At 35.3% G+C, this 18,698-nt stretch overlaps 1 protein-coding gene across 2 annotated transcripts; it reads left to right on the top strand.

Annotated features, from left to right (window-relative positions):
* Window positions 1-5,817: 5,817 nt before the first annotated feature.
* LOC103705394 (uncharacterized) lies at window positions 5,818-15,395 on the top strand. Of its 2 annotated transcripts, XM_008789090.5 has the most exons (7): window positions 5,818-6,190; window positions 8,805-8,925; window positions 11,263-11,411; window positions 13,734-13,841; window positions 13,971-14,090; window positions 14,642-14,815; window positions 14,977-15,395. In XM_008789090.5, exons 1-7 carry the CDS (start codon window positions 5,966-5,968, stop codon window positions 15,076-15,078), a joined length of 999 nt encoding a protein of 332 aa, XP_008787312.3. In that variant the 5' UTR covers window positions 5,818-5,965; the 3' UTR covers window positions 15,079-15,395. The 2 variants fall into 2 exon arrangements, with proteins under 2 accessions (XP_008787312.3, XP_088560179.2); XM_088704053.2 differs by lacking the exon at window positions 14,642-14,815 and having other exon boundaries at window positions 5,822-6,190; window positions 14,977-15,319.
* The last annotated feature ends 3,303 nt before the right edge of the window (window positions 15,396-18,698 follow it).

Consider the following 18,698-nt stretch of genomic DNA (forward strand, 5'->3'; position numbering starts at 1 on the left):
CTTGTTAATGGGTCTTCGCTAGTTCGCTAATTATTGGAAAATATTTAAAACCTTGCTTATAACTCAATAATGGCCCATAACAATTTTGATGGGGGCCATTATATTAGGATAATGCATTATTTAAAATCTTGCTTATGTATTAAAAAAAATCCTGTTTATAACTCCCTTGTGTGTTGGGTGCACGTACAGGCACAAACGCATGAATGTACATGCACACACACACAAAACTCTATGCATATATATATATATATATATATACACACACACACACACACACACACATACATACATATCCTATATATATATATATATATATATATATATATATATATATATATACATACATACATACATACACACATATCCTATATATATATATATATATATATATATATATATATATATATATATATATATATATATAAACACATACATACATACATATCCTATATATATATATATGTGTGCGCGCGCGCGCGCGCGTGTGTGCAAGTGTGTATATATATATATATATATATGTGTGTGTGTGTGTGCACACACATGTATATATATGTATTAGGGTTAAATTAAACCATGTGTAACTATAAATAGAGTTATACCCTTTTTTATAAAAAAAAATAGATGATAGATGTTCGACATCTATGATATCAGCTGTTGGATGTGATATAGTATCGTTAAATTACTTACACATCAAAAATTATGTGATTTGGAGGCTCCTAGTATATGCATCAAGTGCGCAAAAAATATGTATTATTTTATGTTGGTTTAATACACAATAGTTTCAACGTAATGTATGGCTAATATAGTAGATTTAGATGATCCAGAGCATGAAGTGCATTTCTATGACATTACAATGCATGTGTTTTTTTTTTTTTTTTTGATGGTTTTGCTTAATAAAAGGAAGTTACAAGTTACAAACTCTTTTAAAAATGGCTCAATTCTTAACTCTTGAGACATGATTTCTATTGGATGGATAAAGACTTTGGCTTTATATATGGTTGACTAGTACAAGGCATACAAAACATAAAACTTAGATAATAAAATTTTATTTTATCATAACATAAAAATATTAATTACAAATAAATTTGTTTAATGCATCTTTGATTGATAAAAATTAATTTTTCTCCATAATTTATGAAACCAGCTGAATGTAAAAATACTATAAATGGGAATAAGCTTGATTTAATGCAATAAGTATTTAACTAGTTAAATTTATGATCTGATATTTTTTCACCAGAATTTCCTAAGATGGTGTAAATCAAAGAGATTTAAAATCATATGACCAACAAAAATATGAAAGGAATTTTAGTGAGTTATCCAATTAACTACTTACTCCATGATTTATTAAACAAACATGAATGTAAAAATACATTAAATGGTAATAAGCTAGATTTAATTCAATAAGTATTTAACTAGTTCAATTTATGATCTAATATTTTTTGCAAAACATGGACCAGAATTTCCTAAGATGGTGTAAATCAAGGAGATTTAAAATCATATGACCAACAACAATACGAAAGGAATTTTCATGAGTTATCCAGTAAACAACTTACTCCATGATTTATGGAACCAACTGAACGTAAAAAAACAATAAATGGGAATAAGCTTGATTTAATTCAATAGGTATCTAACTAGTTAAATTTATGATGTGATATTTTTTGCAAAACATAGACCAGAATTTCCTAAGATGGTGTAAATCAAAGAGATTTAAAATCATATGACCAACAACAATATGAAAGGAATTTTCATGAGTTATCCAATAAACTACTTACTTAAGGTTAAGAGAGTTTTAATTTACGGTATTGAGTTAAATAAAGTTTGACATCTTGCTGGTTTTCATGGCCATCAGTGGGGTGCATGCCTTGTAGGATCCCATTCATCTTTATCTTTCCGTTTACTTTTATCGTGGAGGTAAAGCTATATATATAATTCTTCATCCAATGCCTTGAGCAGTTTACAAACCTGCATGAATCACAACAACTATCAAAAATAAGAGAGCCATTTATAAGCATTAAATCTAAAGAATGCACCGTAGCTAAGTAGTCTCATAAGATTAATTCCACCTTCACATGTGTATATGTACATAGACTTCCATTGATTGGATTGGATTAACAGTACCCTCATAGGTTCTCATTCTCCTTTGTTGGGCTTTTAGCTTCTCTACATCAATATAGAAATGCATGGAAAAGAGAAGGAATATATCATTTAACAAGTATTAGCATCATCAATCAACTATTTGATTTCATGTATTTAACCAGCTAAATTTATGATCTAATATTCCATGCAGAACATGTCCCAGACTTTCTTAGGATGGAGAAATACTAAGTGAGCAGCGTGGAAAGAAATGCCGAGTCTTTAAATAGATCTTTCTTTCTATGAGAAAATTACTGAAAAGTTAAAGGAGGCTAATGCCTTGGACGAAGTGGTTGACCGATATTGGTTGATCCTGTTAGAAAATATAAAATATATAAATAAATCTACATCATCTTATTAGTTTAAGCTTTTAAGACAAATCAGAAAACAAATATAATTGATATATTGTTATTGTATTAGTTGGTATCTTGAGATACATCAATTGGTATAGAGTTATTTATCCAGATTCAAGTCATGGTTCCCAAACTTCACCAACCAATACTCTTAAGATTCAAAATTAATTAATGTGGTCACTTTAGTGGGATGCCAAGTGCCAACCTTTTTCCTCTTCGTGTTCATCTTTTGCTTCCTTCCCTTTTCTTCTTTCCGCTCTCCCCTTGCATGGCCCATCAGTTTCTCTTTGTTCTCTTGCAAGGAACTCTTCTTCCTTACTCTTGTCCATCTCCTTCTTTCTCATCTGCACAACCTCAAAAGATGTTATTTTCTTTTGATACCGTCCATCTACATGTAATGCGAACGATCTAACGGTGCTTTGGTGACCTGGAGTTATCTTCTCCATCCCTCTCCCTCTTGTTGGGCTGAGAGGAAGATGATTGATTTGGATGTGCACCGTTGCCGAGGTGGTCCTCTTCATCATCGACTCCTTCACGTTCATCCTCTCTATTGCCTGCATCATCAAATTCACTTTCTCCAGTGTGATCCTTCAATTGCGTGATGGGCTGAACTACATATATACTCTGTCCCCACGTCCTCTTCCTAGCACTGCCAAAAGTTTCTAAAAATTGAAAAATCATCACCTTGAATGAATAAAGCGTCGTTGCTTCGAGGCTTCAGCATTTGGAGCGAAGCTTGGAGCATCATAAGTGAGACTTTTCTACGCGAGACATATGCTGGAGGCTAAATGCATCATCCTGGAGGGGGACTCAGCCTCGTTGATTGAGCGTTTCCGCTACTTGGCGACACACAATGGATGCTGCGGGAGTGCCGTGCTATCCAAATCAGGCATGTCCTTCAGGAGGCGAACCAAACTGCTGATTGAGTCGCCTCATTTGCAGCTCATCATTCTGGAGAATTTCTCTGGACCCAGCAGACCTCTATTTCTTCTGTTTTGTGTAGCCTACTTGATGTAGCTGGCTGTGCTCATGCAAGAGCAGTGTGAACAGCCGATATACCCAAAAAAAAAAAAAAAAAAGAATGAAGCTGTTAGCACCCAATCCCTTCCATCCACAGCACTATGGATGAACCGGCCCCAACAATCAGAGCTTCAATGCCGGATAAAATACTATAATAAGATAAGAAATTTGGCTTAAGATATAAGTAACCAAAATCACCCAACAAGCCAATGTAAAACGGAAGCTACATATGAACCTGGCACATGAATTGCCAAAAATATAATAAAAAATGAAAAGGGCATCAATGAGCTGAGTATGGAAATGAAATCAGTCAGCGAATTGTCAGAGAACAGAAAAAAAACAGCAACAGCTTATGCCATTTAATTATTTAAAAATAGCATGAAGAAAACATCGAGCACATTTAACATGCACTGAAATAGTCTTCATAGTAAATTAGCAGGAAAATCAGCAAATAGAAAACTATGATTTCAGAAACTAATGCATACACAGAAGCAAACAAATTATTTAACCAATTTTTTCACAAAGCAACGATGGGAAAAACAAACTTTAACATATTGTACTGCTGGCTGCACACTAGAATTCTTTTGGATGAAAATTAAGGCAGAGTTTTTAAGTATGAAGTCAAATTCAGAAAAATCAGTAAGACGTCAAAGGCAGCACAAAACATCAATGAAATCATCCAATTAGGAGGAAGAAACCACAAGCACAAGAAACAAGTTGGTTCAAACATATAGTAGAGCACAAATAACCAAAGCCTTAACAAACAGTTCCAATTCACTCTTAAAATCATGTTTGAGACAATACTGATGGTAAACATGCAATCTAGCACTTTATACTCAATAATGCAGTCAAAGTTGATGGTCGGATAATTTGTACAAAAGATAGTCTAAATCAAGTTTAGATTTTCTATTTTCTTAGAAGCTTTCGCACCTAATTTTGGGGCTTTTTTTTTACAAACTATTGTTGTGTCCTATTTTGGGAAGGAATGTCATCTCCGGATCTCAGTTGGAATAATGTAGTAAACTAGCTGGCACCATATGGGCATGTTTGATTAGAGAAAGTTGGATCGTATAATGAGAATGAAAATGAATGATCTCTATTCCAACTATTTCATTAGGAAGTGTTCTATTTTTATTTTAATTATAAAAAAATAAAAATACTTTAATCTCCATAACTAAATTTTTATTTTTTTAATATTTAAATTTTATTTTAATTCTAGTCATAAATTAATATATAAAGAATACAGTCATTCGAATTTTTATTATAATCTATTCTAATTTTAATTTTGATTTTAGCCCAATGATCAAACCTGCTAGAATAGCATATAGGTCTAATTTTCGAGATGTGACATTTTGAAGCGGTGCTCGATAGCTCGACTCTGAGACCACCGGGAGTCCAAAACCATATTAGCAGGGTCGGTCCAATTCTTAGACGACTGAGACGATCACCATGAAAAAGTCTCGGCCCACAAAAGGCTCACCGTATAAAAGATATCAAAGGTAAAATAGAAAGAACATAGACTTTCCTCGGTGAGCTCGCCTCAGGCCGTCCACTCCAGAAAAGACTTTAAAAATAAAATTAAAAAAAATAACTCTTCCTGATAGACCTGACCATGGTTCCGGAACCGCCGGTTCCGGTTATGGAACCGCCGGTTCCAGTTCCACAAAAACCTAGAACCTTAACCGGAACCGAAAATAGTCAGTTCGGTTCCGGTTCTAGAACCGTCGGTTCCGGTTCTAAAATTTTGAAAAAAATAGATTGTGTAATTAATTTGGAAAAAAATTTAAATACAAATAGATTGTGTAATTAATACAAAATGATAATTTGTACCTCATTTTATTATTTACTCATCAATAGAGGGGGGTCGGTAATTTGGATCCCAAGAATTTGGGTTTGGAACATATATTTCCTTGCCTTTATTTGAGCAGGAGGAAGACATTTTTGATAATTGGATTGAGAAAAATGAAAATATGGAAAGATTATGGAATGTGTAGAGAATTGGAATATATTGAATAATTGAGAGAGTAAAAAATTGAGAGAGAGAGATTGAAAGATTGAGTATTGTGGTGAAAAAAATGATTTGGAGAGGTATATATAGTGTTGGGGATAATTTTCGTTTTTCAAAATATCCTTCAAACTAGCCGTTTTTAGTTATTAGAATAGGTAAAATAGTCATTTTTTGGTTCGATCAAACCTGGAATCTTAACCGAACCGTATTCCTCAAGATTTCGGTTCGATTAAGAACCGTGAGACACTGGTTCGGTTCCGGTCCGATTCTTCCTGATGAGCTCGCCTTTGGACCCCTAAGTGCATTGAGTTGCTCCTGTGTGTTGGTAGGGGTGGGGGCATCAGCTTTTCACAACCCAAACCCTAGCAGGTCTCTCCGCACCTCTCGTTCTCTTCGTCGCCGGCAGAGCAGAGAGCAGCCCAGGCGGTGGCGGGAGGCAGAGAGAGCGATCATGCCGGCGGGGCTTGGGCTGCGGGACCTGATCTCGCGGCCGTTCAGGAAGCACGGGTACATCCCGTTGACGACGTTTATGAGGAGGTACAAGATCGGGGACTATGTGGACATCAAGGTGAACGGGGCCGTCCACAAGGGCATGCCCCACAAGTTCTATCACGGCCGCACCGGCCACGTCTGGAACGTCACCAAGCGCGCTATCGGCGTCGAGATCAACAAGCAGGTATTGCTCCTGCTCTCTCTCTCTCTCCCCCTCGCTTGTTATCTCTCCACCGAATCTGTTTCCTTTTTCTTTTTCCTTTCAGTCCCCGTCTCTCTCTCTCTTGGTCTCTCTCTGGGTTTATGGAGTTTTTAATCGTTAAAAGGGTCTTGTTTTTTCGACAGTTACATTGTTCTTGGTGGTGCTCTCTGTTGCTTGTAGCTGTTTTTTTTTTAAAAAAAAAAGTAGTCTTGGTGTTTGAGTTTTTTCCCCTTATATGTTTTGTTAGAATTCATTAAATTTTAGGAAGAACGACACAATTTTTGTTGGTAGATTTTGGATAGTCTATGTGTGTCATTGCTATGTAGTTTTTTTTCCAAAGTGCTCCTGATAGATTAATATAAGTTGAAGCTTTACTTTGTTTAAATTTGGTTACCATCAAGCAGAAGGTGCAGATGCTAAGGGTTTGACAATTCAAATTAACTAATTAAAGATCAGAACTCTTAACTTGGGGGGCAGGAGGGAGAGAATTGACACACAATCACACAAATAAAGGGTGCTGACAATATAAATGTTCCTAAGGCATATCTGGCTGTTTTAATCCGTCGAGCATTGATGCCCTAACCATGAGCCACGAAATTTGACATGTAAATCAGAGATACATAGACCCAGCCCATATAGGCGTTGGTGTAGCGTGGCCATTTCTTGTTCCTTCGAATTGTATAGTTTTTTGTTCCTTGGAACATCCCCGTATGTCTTCTTTTTCTGTATTTAAATTTGGGAGCGGGGTGACTCATCGATCATTCTGTTGTTCACGAATGACTTCTGATTCTGCGAAGGAGAATGATGAATGATTGGTGGAAAAAAGTACTGTGGTGCCCATCTATATAGATTTGAGTAATATTTGAAATTCCACTGATCATTGTGAAGTGGATATAGTGGGATGACTGGAGTTCCTCTAGAAAAACTGTACTGATGGTGTAAGTTTAAATTTTGTCCTGAAGGATTTGTAAAGCCAGCCCTAGGTACATATGATAAGTTTTTTTGGTTATCTTCAATAATATTAATAACAGTGAAGAAGAATTGCATCTGGCCTTTGCACTTGAGTTTCCTTAGTTTGACACATTGCTACATCAAGCTGAGCCTGCTGAAGCCTTAGGATTTAATTTGAATAAAAAGGAAAGAACGAAAGTGCACCGAACTTTAACTTTGATTGTTTTAGTTTTTTTTTTTGCCTACAATGTTAAATGGTTTATATTCAGTTGTTTGGTTTTGGAACATATCTTGCATGACTCAAAACCAACAACTGTATATGAAGCATTCAGATGATTATCTCTGGACTTTCAGTGTTTCTGAAATATAACAGACATGAAACAGACCTTGATATTTAATCTATGCTAGAGAAAGCCCCGACCTTTTTCTTAATTATCTATCCTCCAATTTTTTTAGTGCTATAAGAAGTTACAGTGGTAGCTATTTTTTTCCAAAGAAATGTTGAAGCTTATGCACTATGGTTCTGTCCCAGTGTTACTACAAGTACAATCAGGAATGAAATTTGTACATGTTGTCTTCATTATATTCAACATATTTGTAGATCTTTGCTCTATTACGGCAATTCAAATGTTAACCTGCAAGATATTAATATATTTATTGTAGGTTAGCTTCTCCTGTGGTCAGCCAACCTGTCTTGTCAGGTGAATCTTAACTTTTCTAAATTCCTTCTTCTAGGGCCCTATTTAATGTGAAAAAAGAATCAGAATTGTAGATATCTGTAGTTTTCTTTTGCCAGACTTATTTTATCCTCCAATTAATTAAGACGTTGTTATTGGAGGTGTTTACTTTAGTAGTTTTGAAATTTATTCAGTCTACTGCCATGTTCCATCGAAGTTTTAGTGCCTGGAGGTTTTGACAAGTTATTCTTTTGGGAGTGTTTTGACCTTTAACACTAGAAAAAAAGATCTAGAAATTTCTCTTCTCAAAGTTGACACCTATATCATGCCAATAGAATAGAAGATAATGTGGACCAGTGGCGGCTTTTCATTTCTAATGGTCTAGCAATCGAATATAAAATGTCTCTATGCTCAACCAATCTGGGAATACTTCTGTTCTAAAGCCAGGGCTCCCCGTTTCCTTCAGACAGTTGCTGCTTCTGGTCTGAGGGACCCTGGAAATTTTTCAAAAAAGAATATAGAATGAGTTGGTTCGCCATGGTGGCATGGTTAGTTGGACAATCTGGCTGAATAGAAGCAGATAGCTCTTTTATAATGGGCTTTGTGGCGTCATGGATATCATTGATAAGTCTTTGTTTCTTGTGATAGACTGGACTATGATGTGTTCTGTGTCTATACTGAGGAGAATTTCCCATCTTCTATCTTTTCTTCACTCATTGTATTGTGTCTCTATTTTCTTTTCTTTACCTTCTCTATCCTCCTCTTCTCTTCTCTTCTCTCTCCCTCTATCTTTTGTACTTCTCCTTTCTTTTACTTGATGAAAGTGATGAGCCTTGCCTAATCTTTACTCAAAAAAAGGAGGAAATTCAGAATGATATAAGCACAGTATATACACCCTTTAAACTTTTGCTCTGTCTCTTTTTAACAGTTTGTTCTACATTAACAGATCTAAAACTGTGTATTTGCAGCATGGCTTTCCTTTTATCAATTGTAGGAGGTTTTCCACTCTCGAGTCCCAGGCCAACGAAGGTCAGATTCCACCAGAGCTGTTAACAAATCGAACTGTGTTAACTCCGGACCGTGTTATAGGTATTTTATTTTTTTTTCACTACATTTTGCTGCTGGAATTGTAGCAGTTTTAATATCACCCCTTTTGCATGTAGTCTAAATAAAATATTCTTTTGTTCATTGCACTTATAGTTTCAAATATCAAAGCCATATTTGTTCAGACACCACTGCTGTCGTAACAATATTTGATGTATCTGATGGTGTGCCCAATTTAGTGAAAAACATGATTAAGAGCATGATGTAGTTTTGTATTTTCTTAGACAATACCATTAAGTTTTGTCAATGCATGTGCGTTCTCTCTCATGTGTGGATGAATCAAAATATCTAGAAATTTTTCTTGGTGACTCTGAACTCGCCACCTTATGTCCATACAACATAGTTAATGAAGGCTCACTCAGACTTCCATTATTATTTATTAGTGCACTGTTTTTGGTTAGATGTATAAAGAGATTTTTTAAAAGAAATTTCCTATTGTTTAAGTCTGAGAGGTGACTGCATTCTTAAATACTTATGGTCGTGTTCTTTGTGCTTTTTTTTTTTTTGCCTCCTTTGGCCATAAATAGAGCCAACCACCAACTCATGCATTTAAACTTCATTTAATTATTTTATATACATCATTCTCAAGTTTCTAAAGTGATCTCCTCCATTGCACTTTTGGAGGTCATTTTCCTACAACATCACTCACTGGGAATTGCAGAGCTAGTAATCTTATTGGCTTGCCTAGGGCATGTTGTTAGCATTAATCAATATGGACTTACAAAGAATGATGATTATTCCCTAGGTGGATAACATTGTGATATCCATTGGACATTGAAGATATTTTCTCAATGACTAGGGACCTCACAACATGTTAGAATTTGAACTTACGTACGTGTATTATAACTGTTGGTATGTTTTAACTTGGTTTATGAATAGAGGAGTGCTATTTTTCTTGGATTCATTTGATAAAGATATGCTAAGCTGCCTTTTGGCATTGCTGCAGGTAGTAGACCTTTTGATTGTAGAGCTGTAGGCAAAAGAGCTTTTGTTAGCAGAGCTTTTAATAAAAAGCTATTTACTGCTGGGTAACTATGTTTTTGAAGTGCTATGGAATTTTAACATCTATTTGGTAACCCAAATGAGAAAGTGCTTTTAGTATCAAGAAATGATAATGAAGTATATTATATAGTGCTTTTGGTTGTTGCTATCAATCGTCTACCTGATTATCTTGTTAAAAAACTGTTATTATAAAGTATTTTAATTTATAAATTATTTTTTTGATATTTAATCGAAATTTCATGAGAAATAATAAATTTTCAAATTTATTATAAAAATATATAATATTTTTATAATGTTATTATATAATAAAAATGAGACTTATTATTATATCATTACAATATTATGTAATATTGTAATATTATATTATTACAATACGGTCATTATAATATATAATGATGATGTAATAATATAATGTAATTATAATATAAAATAACATGCTATAATTTTATGATAATATTATTCTATTGTATTATATTATCTAGTTATTATATTGTACTATCAAAAATTGTTATTATAAGGTATTGTTAACTTATAAATTCTTTTTAAAAGTATTTTTAAAAAAATTATTATCCGGACTCGAATTCGGGTCTTTTATGTTAAAAATAGTTTTCCAATGCATCTCATTGTAGAACTTTTTGCACAAAAGCTCCAAATTGGAGTTTTCCTAGTAGACCTTTTTAGCTTGTGGAGGAGCTAGAAAGCTATTTAAAAAGTTTTACTAAACACCTTAAAATCACCTAAAAGAGCTTCTGAGCCTCCAAGAATCATTTTTTTTGCCCTCCAAAAGCAATGCCAAATGGGGCCTAAGTGGTCTAATAATTGTCTACATCTTGCAATATGTTGTGCTCATCAAAACGTAAGTCAAAGCTTCTCTTGGAGCGACGAACATCATGAAGTTGGTGTAGTGTCTCCTAGGCTCATACATGTAAAAAATAAGGTTGCTGCCAAAATGTAACCAGCCTGATAACCAAGGCCATGATGGCAAGGAACTCTGAAATGGAATGCTAGCTGCTATTTTTCTCCTTTTTTTAAAAAAAATCTAAGATTGTGTACTATGGATCTATCATCAAAATTTGTTACTCTATTCAGTTTTTTTGGTGCTCAACTTTAATTGGATGCAGCTAATGTGTATCACTTATCATTTAAGCAAGCTTAATCTGTATTTATCTATCTTTTTTTCTTCCTCCAACTGGTTAAATCTAATTTGTGGCTTTTCACTGTTCTAATAATATTATTCTAATGCACAGATTTCCCAGTTCATTAGTCTTCTAAACCTATTGACATAATAGCACATGTGAAACCTTTTTTTGAATATTGCAGGCCAATATGCAGATCTAGTAACAAGAGTGACAAATTTCTATGATGAGGATAAGGGCTACATCGTTTTGGGTGGTGATGTTTTTGATGTTCCCATTAGGAAGGATATTGTTCACCGAGTTGTACGGTGGCAGCTTGCAAAACGACAGCAGGTGATCTACAATATGCACTCTTCTGTATAAAGAACAAAAATCCATAATTTGTTTTTCTTGTTGACCTTCTGCAAAAATAATTGTCTTCTGAAGTCATGATTGTCATGGATAAAGTCTATCATCTAAAGTACCTTCACCATTTTCATGCAACTTGAATAACATATTTTCTTTTTATATTCACCTTTTGTTTATTGTCTTCCATTGACCTTTTGTAGTTGTAGATGGTTTATGTTTTGAGGCAACAATTTTTCTTCTTCTTTTTTTTTTCAATCATATTAACATTAAATTATGCGATCCAAATCAAATTCCTAGTCCGCCTTCTGAAACAAACTTTCAATTTTTTTTTTTTCGTTTTCTTTTGTATAAAGGACTATGCTTGCTCTTTAGTGGAATTTTATGTCCTTTAACACTATTATAGACGAGTTATGAGGGTTTGTACATTGACAATTAGAAGGTAGAATTATGTTTATCGACCTATTTATTAGAAGTTGGAAATTGGTGATAACATGGGGATCATATCGTTGTCATCGATCCTAATTTAGGGCATGTGCTATTACAAGTATCTCGAAAAAGCATCAAAAATATGTCTGTGTAGTGATAATGCATAATCTTTAAACATATCTTGGCTTTTCAAGTATGTATTGGCTTTTCAGCTGGCTTGGACTTAGATATTAATTGTTTCTTTTCAAGATTTTATCCTTTGACACAAATTTTTTTCTAACATTTTAATTCAAAAGATAAATAGATCTTTTAAACTATGACCTAGTTTAACCTCCCTTATAATTTAGATATTATTTTGTTGATAATATGGAAAACTGGTGGCTCTTCTTGCTGTATAAATATCACTGCTGGACCATGATTGATGGAGTTGAAACCCATCTTAACACATGGTTTCATAATATGAAAAGGATCCTCTTGCTATATGTAGAGTGCCATTTGCTTAACTTGAGCATTATGAGCTGGCCGCAATACTAATGAATCTAATATTAGATGCCTGACCCATATCATCTATGGTTGTATTCTCCAATCTTCTCTTGGATTTTTGGTTTCATTCAAGCAGATTTTATATATAATGGTCATTAAACATGTATTTCCCATGCAATATATATTAGACATCTTTTGACATATTTTAACCAATGTGAAACCCTATTTATTCAATCTTTTGCCTGTCATATATCGAGACATCACATCTGCATGTTTGAGAACTCTTAGTTGTGACTCTAACTCCTATACCAATCTTTGTAGTCACTTCCATCTATTTTAATCATGATTCATGCAAACCTCATGAAAATTGCTGTAAGGCTGGCAATTTTGTCCTAAGCTCATTTGCCCAAATTGATTAAACCCATATCTGATTGGGCGAGGGTCTAGTAGACCTTTCCTACTAGCTGATTGGGTTCAGGCTTGGGTTAAAGGGTTCTGGCCAACACTGCACTGTCGCCATGATCTTACCATGCGAAGGCACTGACAGCCTGCTCTGCAACAACTCCACCTTTTCACATCCCTTCTCATTTTCCCAGCCCCACACCACTACCTTGCAACTCTGCCGCCTGCTTGATCCTTTCCTCTCCTCCTCTTCCAGTCTTCCTTTCTCTTCACTGACTGTGAAAGCATTATTAAAGGATTTATGTGAATGAAAACAAGAAAAAATAATATTTTTCCTATTTATTTATACCTGTAAGTGGTGAGGCATAGTATTGCATGGCTAATGCCAAATTGAGAAATGTACTACCAAATTGAGAAATGTACTATGGTTTGTGATATGCAATTATAGGGACCAGACAGTTATCGATGTGATCAGTTGATTACTGGTAGGTGAAGTAAGGGAACTTTTGCTTACTATGGGTATTAACTCTTGAACTGGTGATCCAGTAAACTCTAATGTCCAAATAGATTGTGCAGTGAATTGTTATCTAGCTAGGCTTTTTATCTGCATTTATACTTCTTTACTTGTAAATTTTTCCATTGGAATTTCATATACACGATCATATTATCTTATTACATTTTAAATAACTTATATATGATCCTAGAGTAATCTATGAAGTGAAATGTGACTTTGCAAGTGAAGCACATCACGGACTTAAATCAAGTTACTCTTCACTCATCTCTGCATGTATGCATGCACATACATGATTATGTATGTCTGTAATTTAATGCTTGTGGGCGGCTGGATCGGCTTATGATGAGATCCTAATGCATGTGACATGCATCTTCTCAAGTAAATCATGCCAATTGTTATGTTAGATTTTCTTCTTTTTTTCTCAATCTTGAATATGAAGAAATCACAAAATTTTGGAACATCTCATCTAACGTGTTCTGCAGGGGACACACTCAACAAAAACAATCAGTGAAGTAAGTGGCTCAGGGAGAAAACCATACAGGCAAAAAGGTACCGGGCGAGCAAGGCATGGGACTTTACGTGGGCCTCAGGTTACTTGACTTTAGCTTTTTGTTAACTGGTTTTACTATAGTGAATGGCGTTGGTTCGAACAGCCTGTTTGCTATTTCTATTTTCTATTACAATAGTGCTGTTTGATTTGATGAAGTGTATCCCAACAGTTTAGGCATGGTGCCGCCATGCATGGGCCTAAGCCACGAAGTCATGCAATCAAGCTGCAAAAGAAGGTTCGACGTCTGGGACTGAAAGTTGCCTTGTCAGCTCGAACAGCTGAAGGCAAGGCAAGTGTTTATCTCATCTTTTCTGCCCCGCACCCACCACATGTGCATGTTAAATTTCTTAATATGATCACTAAACATGAACTTTTATTTTTCTCCCTTATGTTGAGAATAAACATTTACATTTTTCCAGCGTTATCTAATTCCATATCTACTAATATAACATATGCATGATGAAATTCTAGTTAGTGTTTCATGCTTTTACTCGAGTTATTTGCCGTGTCCTCATGGCACAGCATTCTCTAAGGCTTTGAAAGCTTTGGAGTTGGTTGGAACGCTAGTTATCCCTTGCATTCTTATTTAGTTAACTACAATATTTATAAAAGAATACAATTGGATTATCTGAATCTTTCCATTGTTGATCCGCCAGGCATCAAAATTTCCTATAGGTTACACTGATTTTTTTTTTAAAGACCTGACAAATTGTCATGTCATGTCAAGCTTAGTTGGTATCATGCACCACTTAAAGAGTAAATGCGTGCTAATCTTGTATCATCTTGTTCAGTTGTTTGTATTTATCATGTAGGAATGTTTCTAATAGTGCTTTCTAACAGCTTCTAGTATTTGAGGATCTGGCGGTTCCTAGCCACAAGACTAAAAATATTGTGAATTACGTCTCCCAATTGGAGAACACAAAGAAGGTTTTGTTGGTGGATGGTGGTCCTATAGATGACAAACTGAAGCTGGCAACAAGAAACCTGCGTTATGTGAACGTATTGCCTTCAATTGTAAGTAGCCTAAAAAAATAAAAGAACAAGAACAATCAAACCATACTAAAATGAATTGAATGGTTATGACAAGATCATCTATTTGGTTCGTGAATTTATTGATCATAAGGTGGTACATTTTCCTCTTGATCTGTTTGTTGATATCAACTTGGTTCTTGCAGGGTCTGAATGTTTACAGCATCCTGCAGCATGATACTCTTGTGATGACCCGAGATGCTATTAATAGGATTGTCGAGCGGATGCATACTCCCATCAACCGCTGAGGCAATGGGACTGACAAGCTTAAAACATAGGGGTTTTGTTGACTGGCTGTTTCAGTAAGGTTATTTTTTTTTCAAAAAAAAAAAAAAATCACAGCTTTACGGGCACGAGCAATTCTTCCCTTCTGTTTACATCTTCAAACTGCCTGCTTACCAGTGTTTCAGTGTGTCACAATTACATGTAAGGTCTAGCAAGCAAGAAACTTGAATATTTGCTATCTGCATCATGCCTTGGTGGTCATCATCTTTGAGTCTTAAATGATGTTGTAATGATTAAAAAAAAAGGTAATGCTAAAGTTTGATGAGGAAAATTTTATTAAGTCAATGCAGATGAGGTAGGGAAAAGTTTTTGATATTTCCATAGACGGCGATTCTTATTAGGGAGAGCATGGCCTTATTGTTGGTATCTGTTGCAGGTTACTAAACATGAAGTATTTGGATGAAAAAGAACAGTGTAGGATTTAGAAGCCAGTCATCGACCAGGAATCAGATACATTTGGGATGCTGTGCTTGGTACTGGCGGTTCATATGGTATCATTGAAGCTGTCCTGAGAAAACAACTAGAGGCTTTTCAAAGTCTTCTTTATTTGGACCGTCCACTCAGTGGATCCTGAAGTAAACTAGACTAGGCCACTTCTCGGTGGAACAAGAAGGTCAATTAACTACAGGAAGACTCAAAAAAGTTCGAGAAGGTTTTATGGGTCATCGTTTGCTTGTTTATTTCTTCCAAATAATTTAAGGACAGAGAATTCCGCGGCTCCACAGTTCACCTTCATGGGTTGGTACGACTTGGACCATGACCGGGGTAGTTTGTGAGAGAACATGTGGGAAAGCATGGCCTTTTGAACAGAACGCCTACTTGACTTGAGAGGACTTTGACTGCTAACAAGTTGCAGATTCAATAGCTCCAACAAAAACCATCACTTTATAAGATCAAAACTATGTACCAAAAAGTATTAGTTACTGTAGAGTTTTGTAGCAGATATTTTTAGCAAAATAACAACAACACAAAAAGTCGAAGCAATCACAAAAGAACATAGAATTTCACGTGGTTTGGCAAAGACCTGCCTACGTCCATGGAGTGTTCACGTTCTGTACTTTAAGAAAAACTAAGAAAATTATAAAAAAAATTTGCTCAAATTTAATCACAAAATCCAAGTTTTATAACCTTTGTACACCCCTCTCAATTCTCTCTCTCAACCCGGGAAGAAGCAATATGATAGCTTACAATCTATTTTTGATGCAAATAGAATAAGCTCTAAATAAAAAATCCGCTATCCTATGATCATTCTTAACATAGCATTGGAGCCCGCGATCCTTCTTGCCTACCAATATCTCCATGCCTTCACTTACTAATCCACAATCCCACATTGCATAAGTTTAGGGCTCTAGTGGTGCTTATATGCTCATGAACCCATCCAACTAGTAGCTTAAGTTTTTAGGTTGGATCTGTTATCAGAGCCCACGATCCTTCTTGCCTAGCAATATCTCTACACTTTCATTTACTAATCCATGTGTTGGCCGTCTCTCGAGCTCTCTATGTGAGAGAGGGTGTTGAAGAATAGTTCTATATTGGATAGGCTAAGAACTCTAGTGGTGTTTATATGATGATGGCCGATCCACCTACTAGCTTAAGCTTTTGGGTTGAATTTTATCAATTTAGAAAAAAGTACAATTGAAAATAAGAAACATTATTTATATTAAAATAGATTAAAAAAACTGTGATAATAATTATTATATCATTATTTTAAAACCTTGGAGAAAAATTGCTGCCATCTTTGATGGGTTAATCAGGTATGGAGGGCTTGCGAGGCATACCGATTCGAATTGGATCAAATGCAGCAAGAATGGTGGTAAAGATAATTATCTAAAGTCTACTACCCCGTTTTTAGGTTTTATTAGCCGTGGGAAAAGTGACAGTTACATTAGCTTGAATGTATAGGGTAATATGTGATACCTTTACAAGTAGTGCATAATCCTACTAGTTACAATTAGAGGGTTTTTTATGAAACAAGCTTAGTGGGGAGGCATAAAGCTAATCAGGATGGAGCACACTGCACGGAAAAAAGTAGAGCTAGCCTCCTCCCTAAGATACAATTTCCAATAAAAGGAGTTTAAAAACAAGGAACAATGAGCTACCTATCTGATTTCCCACTATTTTCCACTATTTTGGGCTGGGCACAAATCATAATACCAAAAGTAAAACTCTGAACGTTTGAATCCTGAATTTATGAAGAAAATGGCAGTCCTGTTTTTTTTTCCCTTGGAAAAAATGAAGGACCAAACAACTTGGATTTGTTTGGGTTCTTCTTGGGCATAAGCAGAGCTAGCCTGTTCAAACTATTTCTTGTCTGTCAGAGCAAAAATTAGCAGAATCCAAGCAAGGGCAAGGTTTTGTTTATTGGTTTCTGCAAAGAATAAATTCTACCTCATCTAAATTGGACCTGAAGTGACATGTTGTTTGCTTGTATGTTTACATGAGCCAACATTCTGGCCCTTTTGCACTGATCCCAATGATATATATATATATTAGCACTATGCCAAGATTATCTTATTATAGTTTGGTAAACTATATTAGAAGTCTGCACTGCAAATGAAGGGATTACTGCTGATTTGTTTTTATGGGCAATAATCGGCGTTCATGTTCAGCCCAGGTACCATGGCAAGTAGTAAGGTCCCCCCACAGGATAACCCATCTAGCTGGCTCTACTGGGAATCCAATGAGGCTGTCACCTTTCTTTTGGTCTACAAGTATGAACTCTACGATCGGTCACGGTCGAGGCCATGTATATGAAGCAGGGGCTTTGTCACTCGATATTGGAACACTCCCTTGTTAAACAAACAAAGATGGTGGGTCACAGTGTTGAGAAACAGATGAGTTCTTATTCATTTCCATTGGAGCCTTGCTTGGGATCATTGCCAGGGACAAGCCTACTGTTTAAGCCAAACCAGTTCCCAGCAAATCTTCCTTAATTAGTTCCAATCCACTAAAACAAGATATCACATGATCAACTTCGTTTGTGAGCTTTTGTTTTCCCGCATCTTTCCCCCCCACAATATATATATATATATATATATATATATATATATATATATATATATATATATATATATATATATATATATATATATATATATATATATATATATATATATATATACAGAAGAATCAGATGAACAAAGAATAAGTTCAAAGTGTCATTGGTGGTTATGGAGGATTCTGATATTTTGCTGAACTTTTATACAACATATGTGGCCAACAAGAGCAAGACAGCCATTTCATTGGTGGTTCAAATATCTTCTTTTTTTTTTTTCTTTCATTCCGGTTTCACTAACTACTGTATTTGATTTGGCAATCTCCAAAGCAAAACTTAGCACATGGATTTGTATAATTTAGTGGAGGGAGGTGATGGTTGCACCCATCTGTCCAGCCCCTTGAAGAATGGTCTCTTTCCCATTCCCATCTTTCCTTGTTCTTGCTTCAACACTGCAATAAACAATGTCTTGCTTTAGCCCTACTTCATCCACCAAATACATCCATGAGAAGTGAAGTCATGGCAGGGCCATTGGGAGACCCCACATTAGAGCGATTGCATTGGAGGGTAGGGTGGTGGTGCAGGACA

This window comes from Phoenix dactylifera, chromosome 9 (assembly GCF_051530095.1).
Source record: "Phoenix dactylifera cultivar Ajwa chromosome 9, Ajwa_hap1_PhDact_Kaust_v1.1, whole genome shotgun sequence".
NCBI lineage: Eukaryota > Viridiplantae > Streptophyta > Magnoliopsida > Arecales > Arecaceae > Phoenix > Phoenix dactylifera.